The 14,265-nt window shown below is 36.5% G+C and overlaps 1 protein-coding gene across 6 annotated transcripts in view; it reads right to left on the reverse strand.

Moving 5' to 3' along the window:
* The window catches only part of cadps2 (Ca++-dependent secretion activator 2), a 146,346-nt gene that overhangs the window by 81,687 nt on the left and 50,394 nt on the right, over positions 1–14,265 (reverse strand). For all 6 annotated transcript variants that reach the window (XR_014029416.1, XR_014029417.1, XR_014029418.1 and 3 more), the window contains exon 3: positions 1,416–1,748. Coding sequence is in view for 3 of the 6 variants with exons in the window: in XM_081356506.1 (XP_081212632.1) it covers positions 1,416–1,748 (333 nt within the window). In the remaining 3 variants the exon portion in view is untranslated. The remainder of the gene's footprint in view (positions 1–1,415; positions 1,749–14,265) is intronic.

Consider the following 14,265-nt stretch of genomic DNA (forward strand, 5'->3'; position numbering starts at 1 on the left):
TGGGCAATTTTTCTAACACTATACAGAACATGACACAATGTCAGAGAACAATGAAAAATCAATGTTACTCTGCTTTGAAAACTCACAGATTTTCTTTTTTTCCTGAGATATTTATTCATAAGAAGGATTGTGGAAAAAACCAAACACAACAGAATATGACTTTTCTTTTTTACAAATGTTTTGAATTGTGGTGTCAGCCATTTTTAAAAGCCACAGAAATTAAGCTGTCATGGCCAAACTCCCAGACTTTTGATATCTCTCAAAAGCACTCTGCCATATTTGGTCTAAGAGAAAGTCCAAAAAATAAAAACCAAAAAACCCCAACATATTCTCTAGAAAGTACATGTAAATTTATATTGAATTTCAATTCACAATGATTTTAACTCAAGAGATGGTCCAAAGGAACCATCTCTGCCAATATATTAGGGCTGCAAGATTTTTTGGGAAAATATTTAATTATGATTTTTCTGCTAAAAGAAATTTGACTGCAATTTAAAATGCACATGAAAAAAATCCAGGTTTGCTGTGCTGGTTTGAATGACTGCCAAAGTTGGGCAACATTTTGAGATTTTATATTAAGAAGACTATAAAACAACAAATAAAAATAATAATAATAATAATAATTATTATTATTATTTAGTTAAATAATAATAATAATTTAGTAGCAACTTTATATGGCCGCTTGCACTACAGTAACCTAGATAAATCTGTGCTATTATTAGCCGCATATCCAAGTGTTGGTGGACACTTGGATTGTGGAATGTGTGGAAGTTAAAAGTATCACTTGCATTCACTTGCATTTTTTCCTGACAAAAATGGAAACATTTTAAAATACTCCGTCATTTTTGTTCATACAGATAAGAGTAATCCGTATGAACAAGAGGATGGATAGTAATATGTGCACCACTGAGTTTATTTTGACACAGACAAACAGAAGTGCTAATAAACAATATATTACAACGGTTTCACTATGGTTTATGCGCTGAGCAGCCATATTAGATTCTGAAGTCAGGACTGTTGCACTTTCCCTGAGTTTCCCAATCGCAACTCCGACTTGAGTGGCCGTTCCAGTTAAAAGTTCTTATTGGGAACGAGGGATTTCCCACTTCTAAGGACAAATCAAACGCACCATTATTTTCTTCATTTTCAAACGTTAAACCATCAAACTTTTTGACAGAAAACTGCAGGGAGCCCATATAGCTTCTCTTCCGTTGACAAACACTGCATTACATGTTTGGGAAGTTGGTTGGCGCATGTCTTCCCAAATGCATGTTAAAGGGACCCAAACTCAGAGCAGATGTAGAGATCCATGGTTTTGCTTTTATTTCAATTTATTTTACCGCCCTATATAATACCATCCATTACTTTTGGAAAAAAAAAACATTACAGACCCTTAAAACTCAGCTGCTACTGACCTGCAGGGCGTTGTAGAGCAGCTGATGTTCAAACTTCTTGACTCCCAGGATCTGCTGAAACATCTCATAAAGCTGCTCCTTGCTGAGGATGAGCTCGGACACAGCGCTGAAGGGCATGCGCCCCTGAGGCCGCCGCTGGTCCTCTTCTCCTTTATAGATGGCATCGTATTTGGTGATCCAGGAGCTGAGGACAGTCTCTTTGCTCAAGCCGTCAATCTCGGGCAGGCTGCGTACACGACGCTCGATGTTCTTCTTGAAGACCTCACGGAAGTCACTGGCAGAACAGCCTCCGCCCTGGACCATGCGGGCCACTCGCTCGCTCTTCAGAAAGCCCTGTCGGAAGAAAGAACAGGGTGAATCCATCCGTACATTATGATGAACATTAGAAAGCTTTTCATGTCAAGTATTGCTAAGACATACTTTGAGATGCTGAGGTACTGAGATTATAGTGTCAAAGGAATGACACCCATTAATTCAAAAATATATTAAAAGTACATTATAAATTCAGTTCATACATAAAATGAATGCATTTCAATACACCACTTGAAGAAAATGTTTTTAATATTTTTTCCTGAATGAAAAAAATATTTTTTTAAATGTAATTATTTTTCAAGAAAAAAATTAACCTTAATATTAAGTAATTTGGCATTTATTATTATTATTATTATTATTATTATTTCTCAGTAAAATGACTGGTTAATATGTCAGGGTCAATAAGTCTTAAACTTTTAGTAGATTTGAACTTTTTTTATGCCGTTGATTAAAATAGTTAAATGTCATGTGGTGCAACTCCCAATTTTTTTTATATAGTTTATAAACGAATAATTCTCAAAATTTGTGCATTATACACACCTCTTACACCTCGAATACTGTACATAAACGCCAATACATAAAGTAAGTTTCTAAGAATTTGGAATTTAGTTCTAGTATTTTTTTAAATATCCTTTTCTTTATCTTATTAATTGCTTCAACAGTTTTATAAATTCATGTCCAAATTTGGTGGAGGTTCCTGAATGGCAACAGCCCCTTTAATACAGATTACATACTTGTTTCCACAAACTAGTCTTTATACGCATATTACAGAAAAAAGATAAACAAGGAACGAACTGAAGTAACAAGCCAAAATACAATTAAATTCAGAAAACACAATGATTCATTAGAGAGAGAAAAGGCCCCGCTGAGAGAGTGGCAAATCTGCACAGGAGACCATGAAAACACGTCGGTTTTCACTTTTCAGTAATTTCATTTTTTTATATTTGGTGACCGTGTCTGGGGGAAACCGAAGTTGGTGAGGCGCGACAGAAGCAGCAGATGGAGACGAATCGCAGCTCCTAACCGCGAGTAATGGAGCAGAACAAAGACACTTCAGCTGCCTCGTCTCAAGGAGGCGGGGGAATATATCTGTGTCGAAACTGCCATGATCTGGTAAGATGACAGAGATCGGTGCGCAACAGGAGGCAAACCTCATAGAGGGAAATTCCACATAAAAATGCTTTTACTTGGACACCTGTAGAGATTATACTGTTTTTTATTTAGATTTGAGGAAAGTGCTCATTTAGGTCCATTTGACATTTGGCGTCAGGAAGTACTTACCTTAAGAATCAAATGGCATACGTGCAATACAAAAACATACAGCTCAACTTGGTACAATACAAGGAAATGAGAGGAAAAAAAAGGCTTGAAATTTCCTTCCTGGAAATTTAAAACGTACCTACTTGTTCATCCATGAATTGTACATTGGTTCCATTAAAAAGCCCATTCAAATGGTGGCAAAAAAACAACGATAGGCTATTTGATATCTTGCAGTGCTTCTTAGTACTTGAATGAGTCAGTGAATAAGTGGCTTACTTTCCTGTAGAGAAAATTAATAGTTTCCTCCTGCCTCAGAAAGGACACGCAGGTGAAGTGACAGACAGGCAGGCATGCTGGGAGGACAAGGGCCTGCTCATTTCCTCTGTGCCATTTAGAAACTGAATTTAGCAAAATCATTCTGATGCAAGTAGACAATTCTGTTTTTTTTTTTACTAACCTCTCTAGGCCTTATGTTATAAAGTCAGTGTCATAAGAGTCTAGTCATGAGTCGATTTTTGCAATTATCTCTGCATTTATTGTGTGCGTTAAGCTTTTTTCTCACTTTTTCCTACAGTGCTGCCTAAAACTGTAAAAGTGGTAAAAGAGAATGTGTGTCAGATTAACTGGCCAAATGCAAGACACTGTGTACTAGTCTCCATGTCTTTATCATAACACAGAATATGTGAAGAGTCAGCACTAAAGAAGTAAAGAAGTCAGCACTAAGGAACTATGTAGTATTTTTTTTTTTTTAAAGGTGATCCTTTACAAATGGCTAGTTCTGGTTTACGCTTGGTCAAACCAAGCATGCTATAATACACAAAAGAGTAACAATACATGTGAGGAACTGTTTCGTCCAGCAGAAATATGGCACATAAAAAAGAGAGTGCCAATCAGTGGCGGCTTGTCCATAGGGGGCGCTGGGGCGCCGCCCCCATCAACATTTCAGAAATTAACATGTGTAAAAACATTATATTAAAATGAAATAAAAAAAAATAAAATAATAGTTTACTCATGTGCCGGCTGGTAGTAAGAGCCTTAGAATGTAATAAAAACTGTCTTTAATCGATTAACTATTTACTATGTTTTTCAATACGTTTCATGGGCGAGGGACGCAGGACACATGGGTGTCTATGTGAGTACACAAATTCTCGGGCAGCATGTGACCTGAAGCTGGTCTCTGATTGGTTTCTTAAAGATCCTCCTCGGGGCGCAAGTCGTTGCGTCCCTGGCCAATCATAATTGAATACATGTTATTTTATCCAATCTGATTGGTTCTCGTCACCTGTCATTCAACTGTACGCGGCGGAAAATAACCAACCTTGCTTGCTACTACGCTGATCACTTTTTATTACGCAATGGCAGCAGTTAATCCAAATTCTGTTATTTATTTACAAAAAAACCCTTTCTCAATACTTTCGCTTGAAGAAAAAAAAAAAAGATTAAGGATCTCGGACCGGAACAACCAGATTTACACATCCAGCAGCAGGCAAGTGACAGAGGACGAAGCATGGTAACGTTAAGTGTGTGCGCCATGGTGATGCAGGATTGACTGACAGCAGATGAACTCTGACACGGTGGGCATCGCAGTACAACAGCTACGTTACAACAACAAACACATGCTAACTTATGAGACGTTGAAGAGAGACAGGAATATGATGGCAGACATCGCAAACATATGTTTCAATGTGCAGTTTATTTACATATAACGTTAGACGTCGTCTTTTTGTCTGGTACTAATAATCTTCACTAAGTTAGCTAAACACTAAGTTAGAATGAGTTTTATTTATTTAATATTTATTTGACAGGGACAAATGCATAGAACATTGCTTTATGAAGAATACAAAGTAGATGCCATGCAATTCATAAAGCTTTTCTGCTGAAGGAAGCATGAAGTGCTCTAATGTCCTGGATGTCCAGAGTCAATGCAGCCGTCTACCAGGACATTTAGAGCACGTCAGGCTTCCTTCAGCAGAAAAGCTTTATGAAGATGCTTTATGAAGATGAAGATGATTTTTATTTTTCGGCAGGATTTTCACCTGCCCACACTGCCAAAATAACCAAAACCTGGTTCAATGACCATGGGATTGCTGTGTAACTACTACAGTGTGATTTCATGTAATATTCTAATTTTCAAAAATTTTAATTTCGTGGGTTCCATAAGCTGTAAGCCATAATCATCAAAATTATAACAAATCAATGCTTATAATATCTCACTTTGCAAGCAATCAGCCTTTTTTATAAAATTAGTTTCACATTGAAGAATTCCTAAAATAATTTAACTTTCCCATGATATTCTAATTTTTGGAACGGGTCTGTATAAAGGAGAGCAACATTATGTTCAAGTAGGAAACATGCTTTTTGTTACTACTTTGTTGGTCTGAAATGTAAATAAAAAGAGATCAAAATAGCTTTTTAGTTTCTGCTTTGTATTTTGCCCAAAATTACAAAATATCCTCGTAAACACAGACAGTTTTGTCTTAAGTGAACGCAAACAGTTGAGAAAGAAAACGCAAGTGTAACGGTATATTGGACCTTTGATTTAGGTCTTAGTGACAGCAGCCTAATAAACCTGCTGCGGTCTGTGTCAATGTAAATCAAAATGTTACATGTAAAAATGTAAATTGCATTTAAAAAAATTGCCATAATCTTTTCTTTCTTTTCTTTGAGTAAAATGCTGGGTTGTTTCAACACAAGTTTGGGTCAAATATGGACAAACCCAACCATTGGGTTAAATTTTTAAATTAAATTTTTTAAACCTAATGGTTGGGTTTGTCCATATTTGACCCAAACATGGGTTGAAACAACCCAGCATTTTTTTGAGTGAATAATTCGTTTCCATTGTATATATATATATATATATATATATATATATATATATATATATATATATATATATATATATATATATATATATATATATATATATATATATATGCCTATTTGGAAAGTAAAAAAAAAAAAATCCTGAATAGACATGATGAATTTGCTTAAGACAATGTTTCAATTATTTTTATTATGTTAAGTGTAATATTTATAATTTTTCTATATTTTATTTAAATATTTATTTAATATTTTTATATAATATTAAATATTCTTATTATGTAATTAAATTAAAGCAATTACATAAAATGCTTTCATTAAAGCAATTAGGAACTCATTGCCGTATAAGTCCCCTTGCTTCACTGAACATGATACTCATTAAATTCTGCATTCACTGTTTTGCAAGGAAAATAAATGATAAATTCACGTTGATTGACAGCCGTAACCTGAGAAAAACTATTTGGTGCTACTTTAAATGTAGGAAACCTAGACAGCAAACTGTTTCAGAAAGTTTTATTTGCTTACATTCCTCATACGCATCTGTCCAAACTGTACCACATTACTATGTTTTGTCGATATATAATATACGCCTCTGCAGACAGTTGCAATTACACAATGGTGTCCAATGCCTCCATTTTGTGGTGGTGAAAATGTCAAACATTATTACTAATGAATCGCCCACCAAGGGATTTCCTCTCTCCCTGCTGCTTGACTTAATTGGTGGTTTAAAATCTCATTCAATTATTTATAACCAATGGTGTGCAAAGCTGTGCTCCATCTGCAATGGAGAGATTAATAAGATACAGAGCCATTTGTGTAATTAAAGCTAATATGAGGAATTAATCCTGGCAGAAAAATGAAGGAGAATGGCCGAGGTGCCTTGCTAACAGCAGGAAGCAGGTTATGAAGGAAGACTTGGAGATTATATATGGCGTATTTGACTTCAAGGGGGGGTGATAAATAACCTCATACTATTGCTCTGTTCTGAAACCTAACGAGTTGTCTACCTAGACCACATCATGAGGACTGTCCTAAAAGTAAGGCAGTAACTTATCGACAACTTTAAAGTGTTCTCATTTACTCATCCTCATGTCATTCCAAACCTGAATGGCTTTCGTTGTTTGGTGGAACATACTAGATGATATTTTGAGGGCTGTTTCAACTGTTCTTGTCCATACAATGAAAGTCAATGGGATGCAAAACAGCACCGGATCCCATTGACTTTCATTGTATGGACAAAACAGACTTTTCTTTTTTAACAGATTTTTAAATTATTTATTTCTGGTTGAACAATCCCTTTAAAATACCTTGCTTTGGACAAATTGTAAAGCATAACTTGCACTCTTTGTAAAGAAGGCAATCCCAGAATCCACTGCAACAAGCTCACTGTAAAGGTTATTTAAAGGGGGGGTGAAACACTCAGTTTCAGTCAATCTCATGTTAATCTTGAGTACCTATAGAGTAGTATTGCATCCTTCATATCTCCAAAAAGTCTTTAGTTTTATTATATTTATAAAAGAAAGATAGGCTGTACCGAGTCTTTCCGGAAAAAAAACGAGCGGCTGGAGGCGTGCCGTGTGGGCGGAGCTAAAGAATCACGAGCGCTGTTCACTGTTTACTTGCTGTGCTTACGCGCCGATAGCTAACAACACACAGACATTTGAAGCAGTTTTACTCACCGCCTGCGGTTCCAACGCACGACCGTGAACCTTTATCGTTGGGACTGCTCCATCCTTAAGCATTAGGCGATCTGCAAATCCAGCGTCGAACTGGGCTTTGTTTATAAAACAATCATCGTCGAAATGCAGGGAACAAACAAGAACACTTGCACAACTCCGTTGATGCTCAGGAAAAACAAACTCCATCCACTGGTCCCTTAACGCCAGGTTCTTTGGGAATCTGTGTTGTTTCGGGTTGTCTTGCCCTGGCAACCAAAAACCCACTTCTTTGGTGACATTGACTTCCCTAAAGCCGAGCACAGCGCTTTGATGGGCGTACTGCTTTCGCTCTCTCGCTCTGGTCTATGGGTGCGCCCGCGCCCTTCTGAGAGAAGTGCCCTTAGGACCGTATAAGGAAATTCCGCCCCATCTGACGTCACACATGCCCATAATCGAAAAAAACGTTCCGAAACTTGTGACAAACCGGAAGGAGTTTTTGGCACAGAAATACTCCATCAAACGTACAATTTACTCTAACACTAACTCTTTAACAGTGTAAAAAACTCAGTATGCATGAAATAGCATTTCACCCCCCCTTTAAGATGGTGGATGAAGCAGAGAAGTTAATTATAAAATTGTTTGAATATACAGTACCGTTCAAAAGTTTGGTGTCATTAAAATGTTGTAATGTTTTTGAAAAAAAGTCTCTTATGCTCACCAAGGCTGCATTTATTTGATCAAAAATACAGGAAAAATGGTAATATTATAAAATAATATTACAATTCAAAATAACTGTTTTCTATTTAAAATGTAATTCATTCCTGAGATGCAAAGTTGAATTTTCAACATAGCCATAGGACATCTTTTGTTTATCTTTTGTTTTTAATAGGCAACTGTTTTATTACTCCCATATTCTGTGTTTTATTAAACACTCAATGCTCTTAAATTTACATATTAGTTTGTTTTTTTATAACTAAAAGCTTTCTTGAAAGTGCAGTCAGTAATTCTTAGAAAAATACTGACACCTAAGCTCAGTTTTGGTCACATTAGATCACGCAGTGAAAAGTTAAATTCAGTTTTTGCTTGTAGCTTTAGATTCAGTATGCTAACCCAGTGTCCTCATGCCAAAATACAAATGTATAACTGTTTCATTTGGTATCTATCAAATTTTTACCAATATCTTTTAAAGCAAAACTAAGCCTGAGAGTTGCAATTCAATACTGAAATATAGAGCCTTCAATGGTCAAAAGTTAAAGATTGTTTATAAATCTCTCATAAAGTCTGGGAAAGACTGTGTGTGGCGGACCGTATTATATGCTTCCCCATGAATAAAACATACCTGCTGTTCGCACATTAAAAACATTTAAATCTTCTCTCTCGCTTTCTCACCCCCCCTTTTTTTTTTCGAAATCTAGATGGAGTGACTCGATAAACAACTATAGGACAGCTCATTGCTTAAGAGCCTGAGAAAATGACTGCAAAACTGAAGACGCCTTTAGAGTCGCTCATCATGACACGCACTGATTCAAACCCTTTTATTTGATTTCTAGAACAAAGAGCAATTCCCTTACAAGTGTATTTACATGAATATGAATGTTGAGTCACATCTCCCACTGGCAAAAAAACTTGCTCCATTTATATCTCTATTGTGTTTGTCCCTTTTCACAAACTCGCTCAAGCATTTCGTCTTATCGAGTTTCATGTGAACTCAAGCTCTGCCTTCGGACTCGCTCCTGGCAGTCAGATTACTCACATCTGAATAGAAATCTGTGCTGCTTTTCCAGCCTCAATCGTACCCCAAGAAAAAAATATATGATGGGGAAATCACCTCAAACCTGAAGACGTGATGTTTTGTACACAATTCAAAACTGTTGATGCCGTTTCGAAGAAGTATGGTGCAAGTTTCCATTGGCAACGAAAAGGGACCTTCTGACAAACTGCTCGGCAAGACACAATACCACTCTGGAAACTTTCTAGGAGTAAAAGCAGAAAAACAAGAGACCAAATGAGAGCGACTGGAAGTAATGAGCAGTACAGGACCATGTCTGGACACACGACCAGTCAATCAACTCTGTAATTGGCTCTTCTCTAGTAAAACCCATAATACTAATCAGACCTACTGTACATTGAGTTTGTTTGGAGAGTTCTGTGACAATGAATACAAAGAAACTGATGAAGTAAATGTATGAGACTAGCCAAAAATAGAGCGAAAAAGAGGAGGTATAGGAAGGTTTTCATAAGTTTTAAAAGGAAAGAAAAGTAAAAAAGCGATGTAACTGGACAAATCAACGTCAGAAAGAAATGTAGAATGGGATTTAGAGAAAGAAAGAGGGCAAAAAAACCTTTACTTATGGCTCTGACAGCCTTCAAAGTCGGTGCCTGCAGCTATTCTGTTTGCAGTGCTGTCACACAGTAATCCAATTGAGAACCTCTGGGTGGTAAACACATGGGAAAAGAGTGAAAAACAAAATGTGAGGTAGAGAGAGAATGTGGAGGGGGCAAAAAAAAAAAAGAGCAGATCATGACAACCTCAGGCTGAATGTGTACAGAAATGATTCTGCCCTGGCTAAAGGGCAAACAACTCGTAACAAAACAAATACATTGGGACTCTGTCTATTGTCTCGCGTGTTTGTGTTACGAACATGTTTAAGGGCAAAGCCTTGTTGATTCCTCAAGATACTCTGTAAGACAATGATGAAAAAGTCAGAAGCAGAGGGACTGGTCAAAATGTAATGTGCAAAACTCAAACACCATGATAAATCAACCAGAGATATGATTTTTTTGGCGAGGTTGCACAAAATCTTTTCAATCCTGCACACCAAAATGATTTCATTAGCTAAAGGAACTTTTTGGGGAATTCTATTCGCTGCCTAGCAAGAAATCCTACAAGTTCACAGTCAACATAAAAAGGTTTTCATAACCCATGTTTCATCCATTTTTCACAAGCAAAATCCAGTCTCTTTAATGGGAATCCACACAAATATTCACCCAATATTTTCTCTTGAAATCCCATGATGTTAAATTCTCAAAAAGTGTACGATTATTGTACTTCACACTTAACACTACAATAAAGGTTTAATAAGTTAACATTAGTTCCTGTAGTAGCTAACAAGAACTAAAAATGAATAATATTTAATTTTTAAATCAACATTAATCCAGATCAATAAAAAAAAATGCACAAAATGTTCTTTGGTAGTTTTGGTATGTTACTTAATACATTAATTAATGCTAACAAATCAAACTTTACTGCAAAGTGTAACCTACAATTAAATTTAAAAACCAGACTAATATTATACAATACTATCCTCATTAAAGGGTTAGTTCACCCAAAATGAAGTTTCTGTCATTATCATTCCAAACCCGTAAGACATTTGTTCATCTTCCGAACACAAATAAAGATATTTTTGATGAAATCCGAGAGCTTTCTATCCTCTTCATAGACAATTATCACTTTCGAGGACCAGAAAGGTAATAAAAAACATCGCTAAAAAAGTCCACGTGACTACAGTGGTTCAACCTTAATGTTATGAAGCGACGAGAATACTTTTTAGAATGAACATTTTTGGTTGAACTAACCCTTTAAAGTGTCGTTTGAATGTGAATGCATTTTTGTAGTGGATTACATGTTGGAGTCCAAGGGGTACAGGATTTTTGCATGACACAATCATGGAAAATTACAGACCACTGTGCCACATTACACAATCAGCCATCCATTAAGTGAGGCTTATTTTATCATAACTTATAACTACTGGTTATGGCCTGCAGACGACGCAGACAGCCAGTCTATAGGGAGAGAGGGCTGACTTCATTACCTAATCGCTACAATACAGCAAATCCTACAGCCTCTCAACACTAATTCCCTGCCCTGTCTGCCCTCGTCGAGCACGGCTGAAATCATTTTCATAAACAGCATTGAGAAAATAAGTGCTCTAACCTGCGGGGACCTGAATACAGCTTTCGCTCGGCATGATTGGCTATTTTTTCCATAACAATAGAGGAAGGTTGAAGGTTGATCTTGTGGAGGCATTTTATTTCTGTTGGTGATGGGCTCTGAAGTGGACATGTTAACCTGGATGGACCCTAAAGAGACCTTTATTCTTTGAAGAAATGTTCAAATTTATTTGATATAATTTATTTTAAGGCCATGGTGTTTCTAAGTTTTTAATTGATGTGATTACCATGTCCAATTTAAATTTAAATCACAGCTTCAGGAGTGAAATTAGAGAAAACGCAATTAACCAAACTATTTAGGAATGCCAATTAAACTGCTGGAATGCCTGAAGAATATGGGAGTCTTAACTTATGCAAAACTCTCTGTAAAATGGAAGTAAAAGGTCATACGCTGAGTAATGCACCCCAGGATCGATTTGATTCTCACCCCTTTATCCATATCTGGCCGCCAGTTTCTCCCCCAGTTCCCCTGACCTTTTGGATATTCTTTCTAATTCCACAGTAGTTTCTCAACGCACAAAGTTGCAGAGGATGCGGTGAAATGCTTTTGGTGTGTATCCTTCATTACCTCCAGCGTGTAGATGTCCACTATGTATCACGAGTTAGCTAGTTCACAGTCCATCCACAGACCTGCTGCATACTAGAAAACTGGAAAGCACTTTTACTACCTGATTGGCTGATTACAAGGTAATAGGTTGATTGTTTAAAGTTCTGAGGCATCTACAGTGAACCACGACTAGACCCTAACCATACATGTCAGTCAGGCAGCTTATGTTTAAGTAGGCGATTCTTGGCCAGAATAAGCTGAAATGTGGACCAGACTTTAGTCAGTGTCGCTCAGGTGACCCGGGTTCAAGTCCCGGCTCGAGTCCTTTGCCAGTCCTGTTCACCTCTCTCTCCTTCCTGATGTTTTCTGTCTCATCTACACTGTCCAATTTAATAAGGCATAAAAAAATCAGATTTTTTTTAATCACGCCTGATACAGATCAGAATTTGTTGCACATGCTTAAAACACAAAAATCCGCATGAGATCTGATTTTTTCGCATCTGTTCTGAGCCACTTCAAAATCTGGCTTTAAATCAGATACATATTCAATATTTGGACATCTGACCTGCGTGTAAACGCGTATATACGATTCGCCACCACAAGGCGAGGGCAACACTTTAGATAGCTTTTTAACCCTCTGAGGTCGACAAACGCGCCGGCGCGTTTTGCTGGATTTTCTCCACATTGTAGCACTATAAACTTAAATTTCTCCGTCATTTATGGTCATACAGAAAAAATAAATATAAAAAAAGAATCTGTGGTATTTCTACTTTTGTATGTGTCCACTTCCAATCAAATCAAAACATTGTGCTTTTGTAAAATAAAGAAAATAAACAGTGTGTGCGTTCTGCCTCTCCGTCGCGGTGAACTTTTTTTTCTTGAGCACGTCTATAAACTGAAACAAAACTCAGCGAATACTTGTCACACATTTATGAGCCATACACCTTTATAAACATTTAAGTGTGTACTTTTAAATGATCGGATTCAAAACGAAAACAAATATTCTCTGTTTAAGTAATTTGTATAAAACCAACAAGATTTCCAGCTTCTCAAACGCTTCCTAATTATTTTTAATTCGGCCACGCCCACTCGCGCAAAAGATATTCACATGCAAATCTCCACATGGAACGCGATCGCCCTCATTACCTCAACAACAAAACACTTCACTTCACTTTTCGTCGAGTTTGAAAGACGTGCCTGAGCTTACATTGGATTTACATCAGAAGAAGAAGAACGATATTTGAAGACAAGAAAGATAAGGTAAGAAATTCTTACATATTAGTTTGCTATTGTTGCATAAATTTCACATTGCAGTTGAACTGTTGCTAGATATATGGTGAATATTATAATATTTAGACCCGTGTTTACTGTTACTGTGTTTGTGGATATCTGCTCAAACGTAGATAGGCTATGTATATGGTAGGCCTAACCATAATGTTTTATATTTGATCGCAATCGCGTTTTAATGTATCATATTTTTGATCGCTATCGCGTTTTAATGTATCATATTTTTGATCGTGATCGCGTTTGAATGTATCATATTTTGGAAAAGCAAAACGCTCCAAACGGCTTCATGTTTTTACTATTATCTCATTTCATATCATCATAACGAATGGAAACATTTGAAGTAACATGATAATCAATATATTTTTCTCTAGCTTAGTTGTTACTGAAATCTTTTTTTAAATTAATATATAGGCTGCTATATTGTTATTATTTTATGCAGCACTGCGCATAGCCTATACCTACAAGGCACAACAAACCTGGTGTTCATTATATATTGTTGGAAACATTTGTGTGAGTGTGTGTGTGTATTCTGTGAATTTTAAAAAGCAATTTTAACAAGAAAAATCTAAAATGTATTCCCAAAATCGTGCAGGCCTTTCTCTTGATATCAGTATGTTCTTTTTTTTTTTTTCAGGGCCCAGGTGCCACTGAGTCCTGCTGACTTAAACATTCACAGTACATGTCTCTGTACATGAACATGGTAAAGTGAAAATCAAACACCTTAGAAAATGAAAGGTATGTACAATGTTTTTAGGAATGGCACAAAGGTCTCTTTCTTCAATAAGTGCTTTTTTGTTGTGTATCTTTGGATTATGTTGTGTTGTAAATAAATCCAAACAATTTTAAAAGCCATTCTTTTTTAAATCTCCTCATTCTTTGTGCAAGGTTGGTCAGAATGATGGGCCCTGATAAGCTCCTAATAGGGCCATTAGGGAGGTTCTTTGTCTTTCTCAGGTGTGGAAAGCTTTCATATTAATGAGGTGATCCGCCCCTTCGCATATTGCTTTCTAACACA

Source organism: Scardinius erythrophthalmus (assembly GCF_964197995.2).
Source record: "Scardinius erythrophthalmus genome assembly, chromosome: 24".
NCBI lineage: Eukaryota > Metazoa > Chordata > Actinopteri > Cypriniformes > Leuciscidae > Scardinius > Scardinius erythrophthalmus.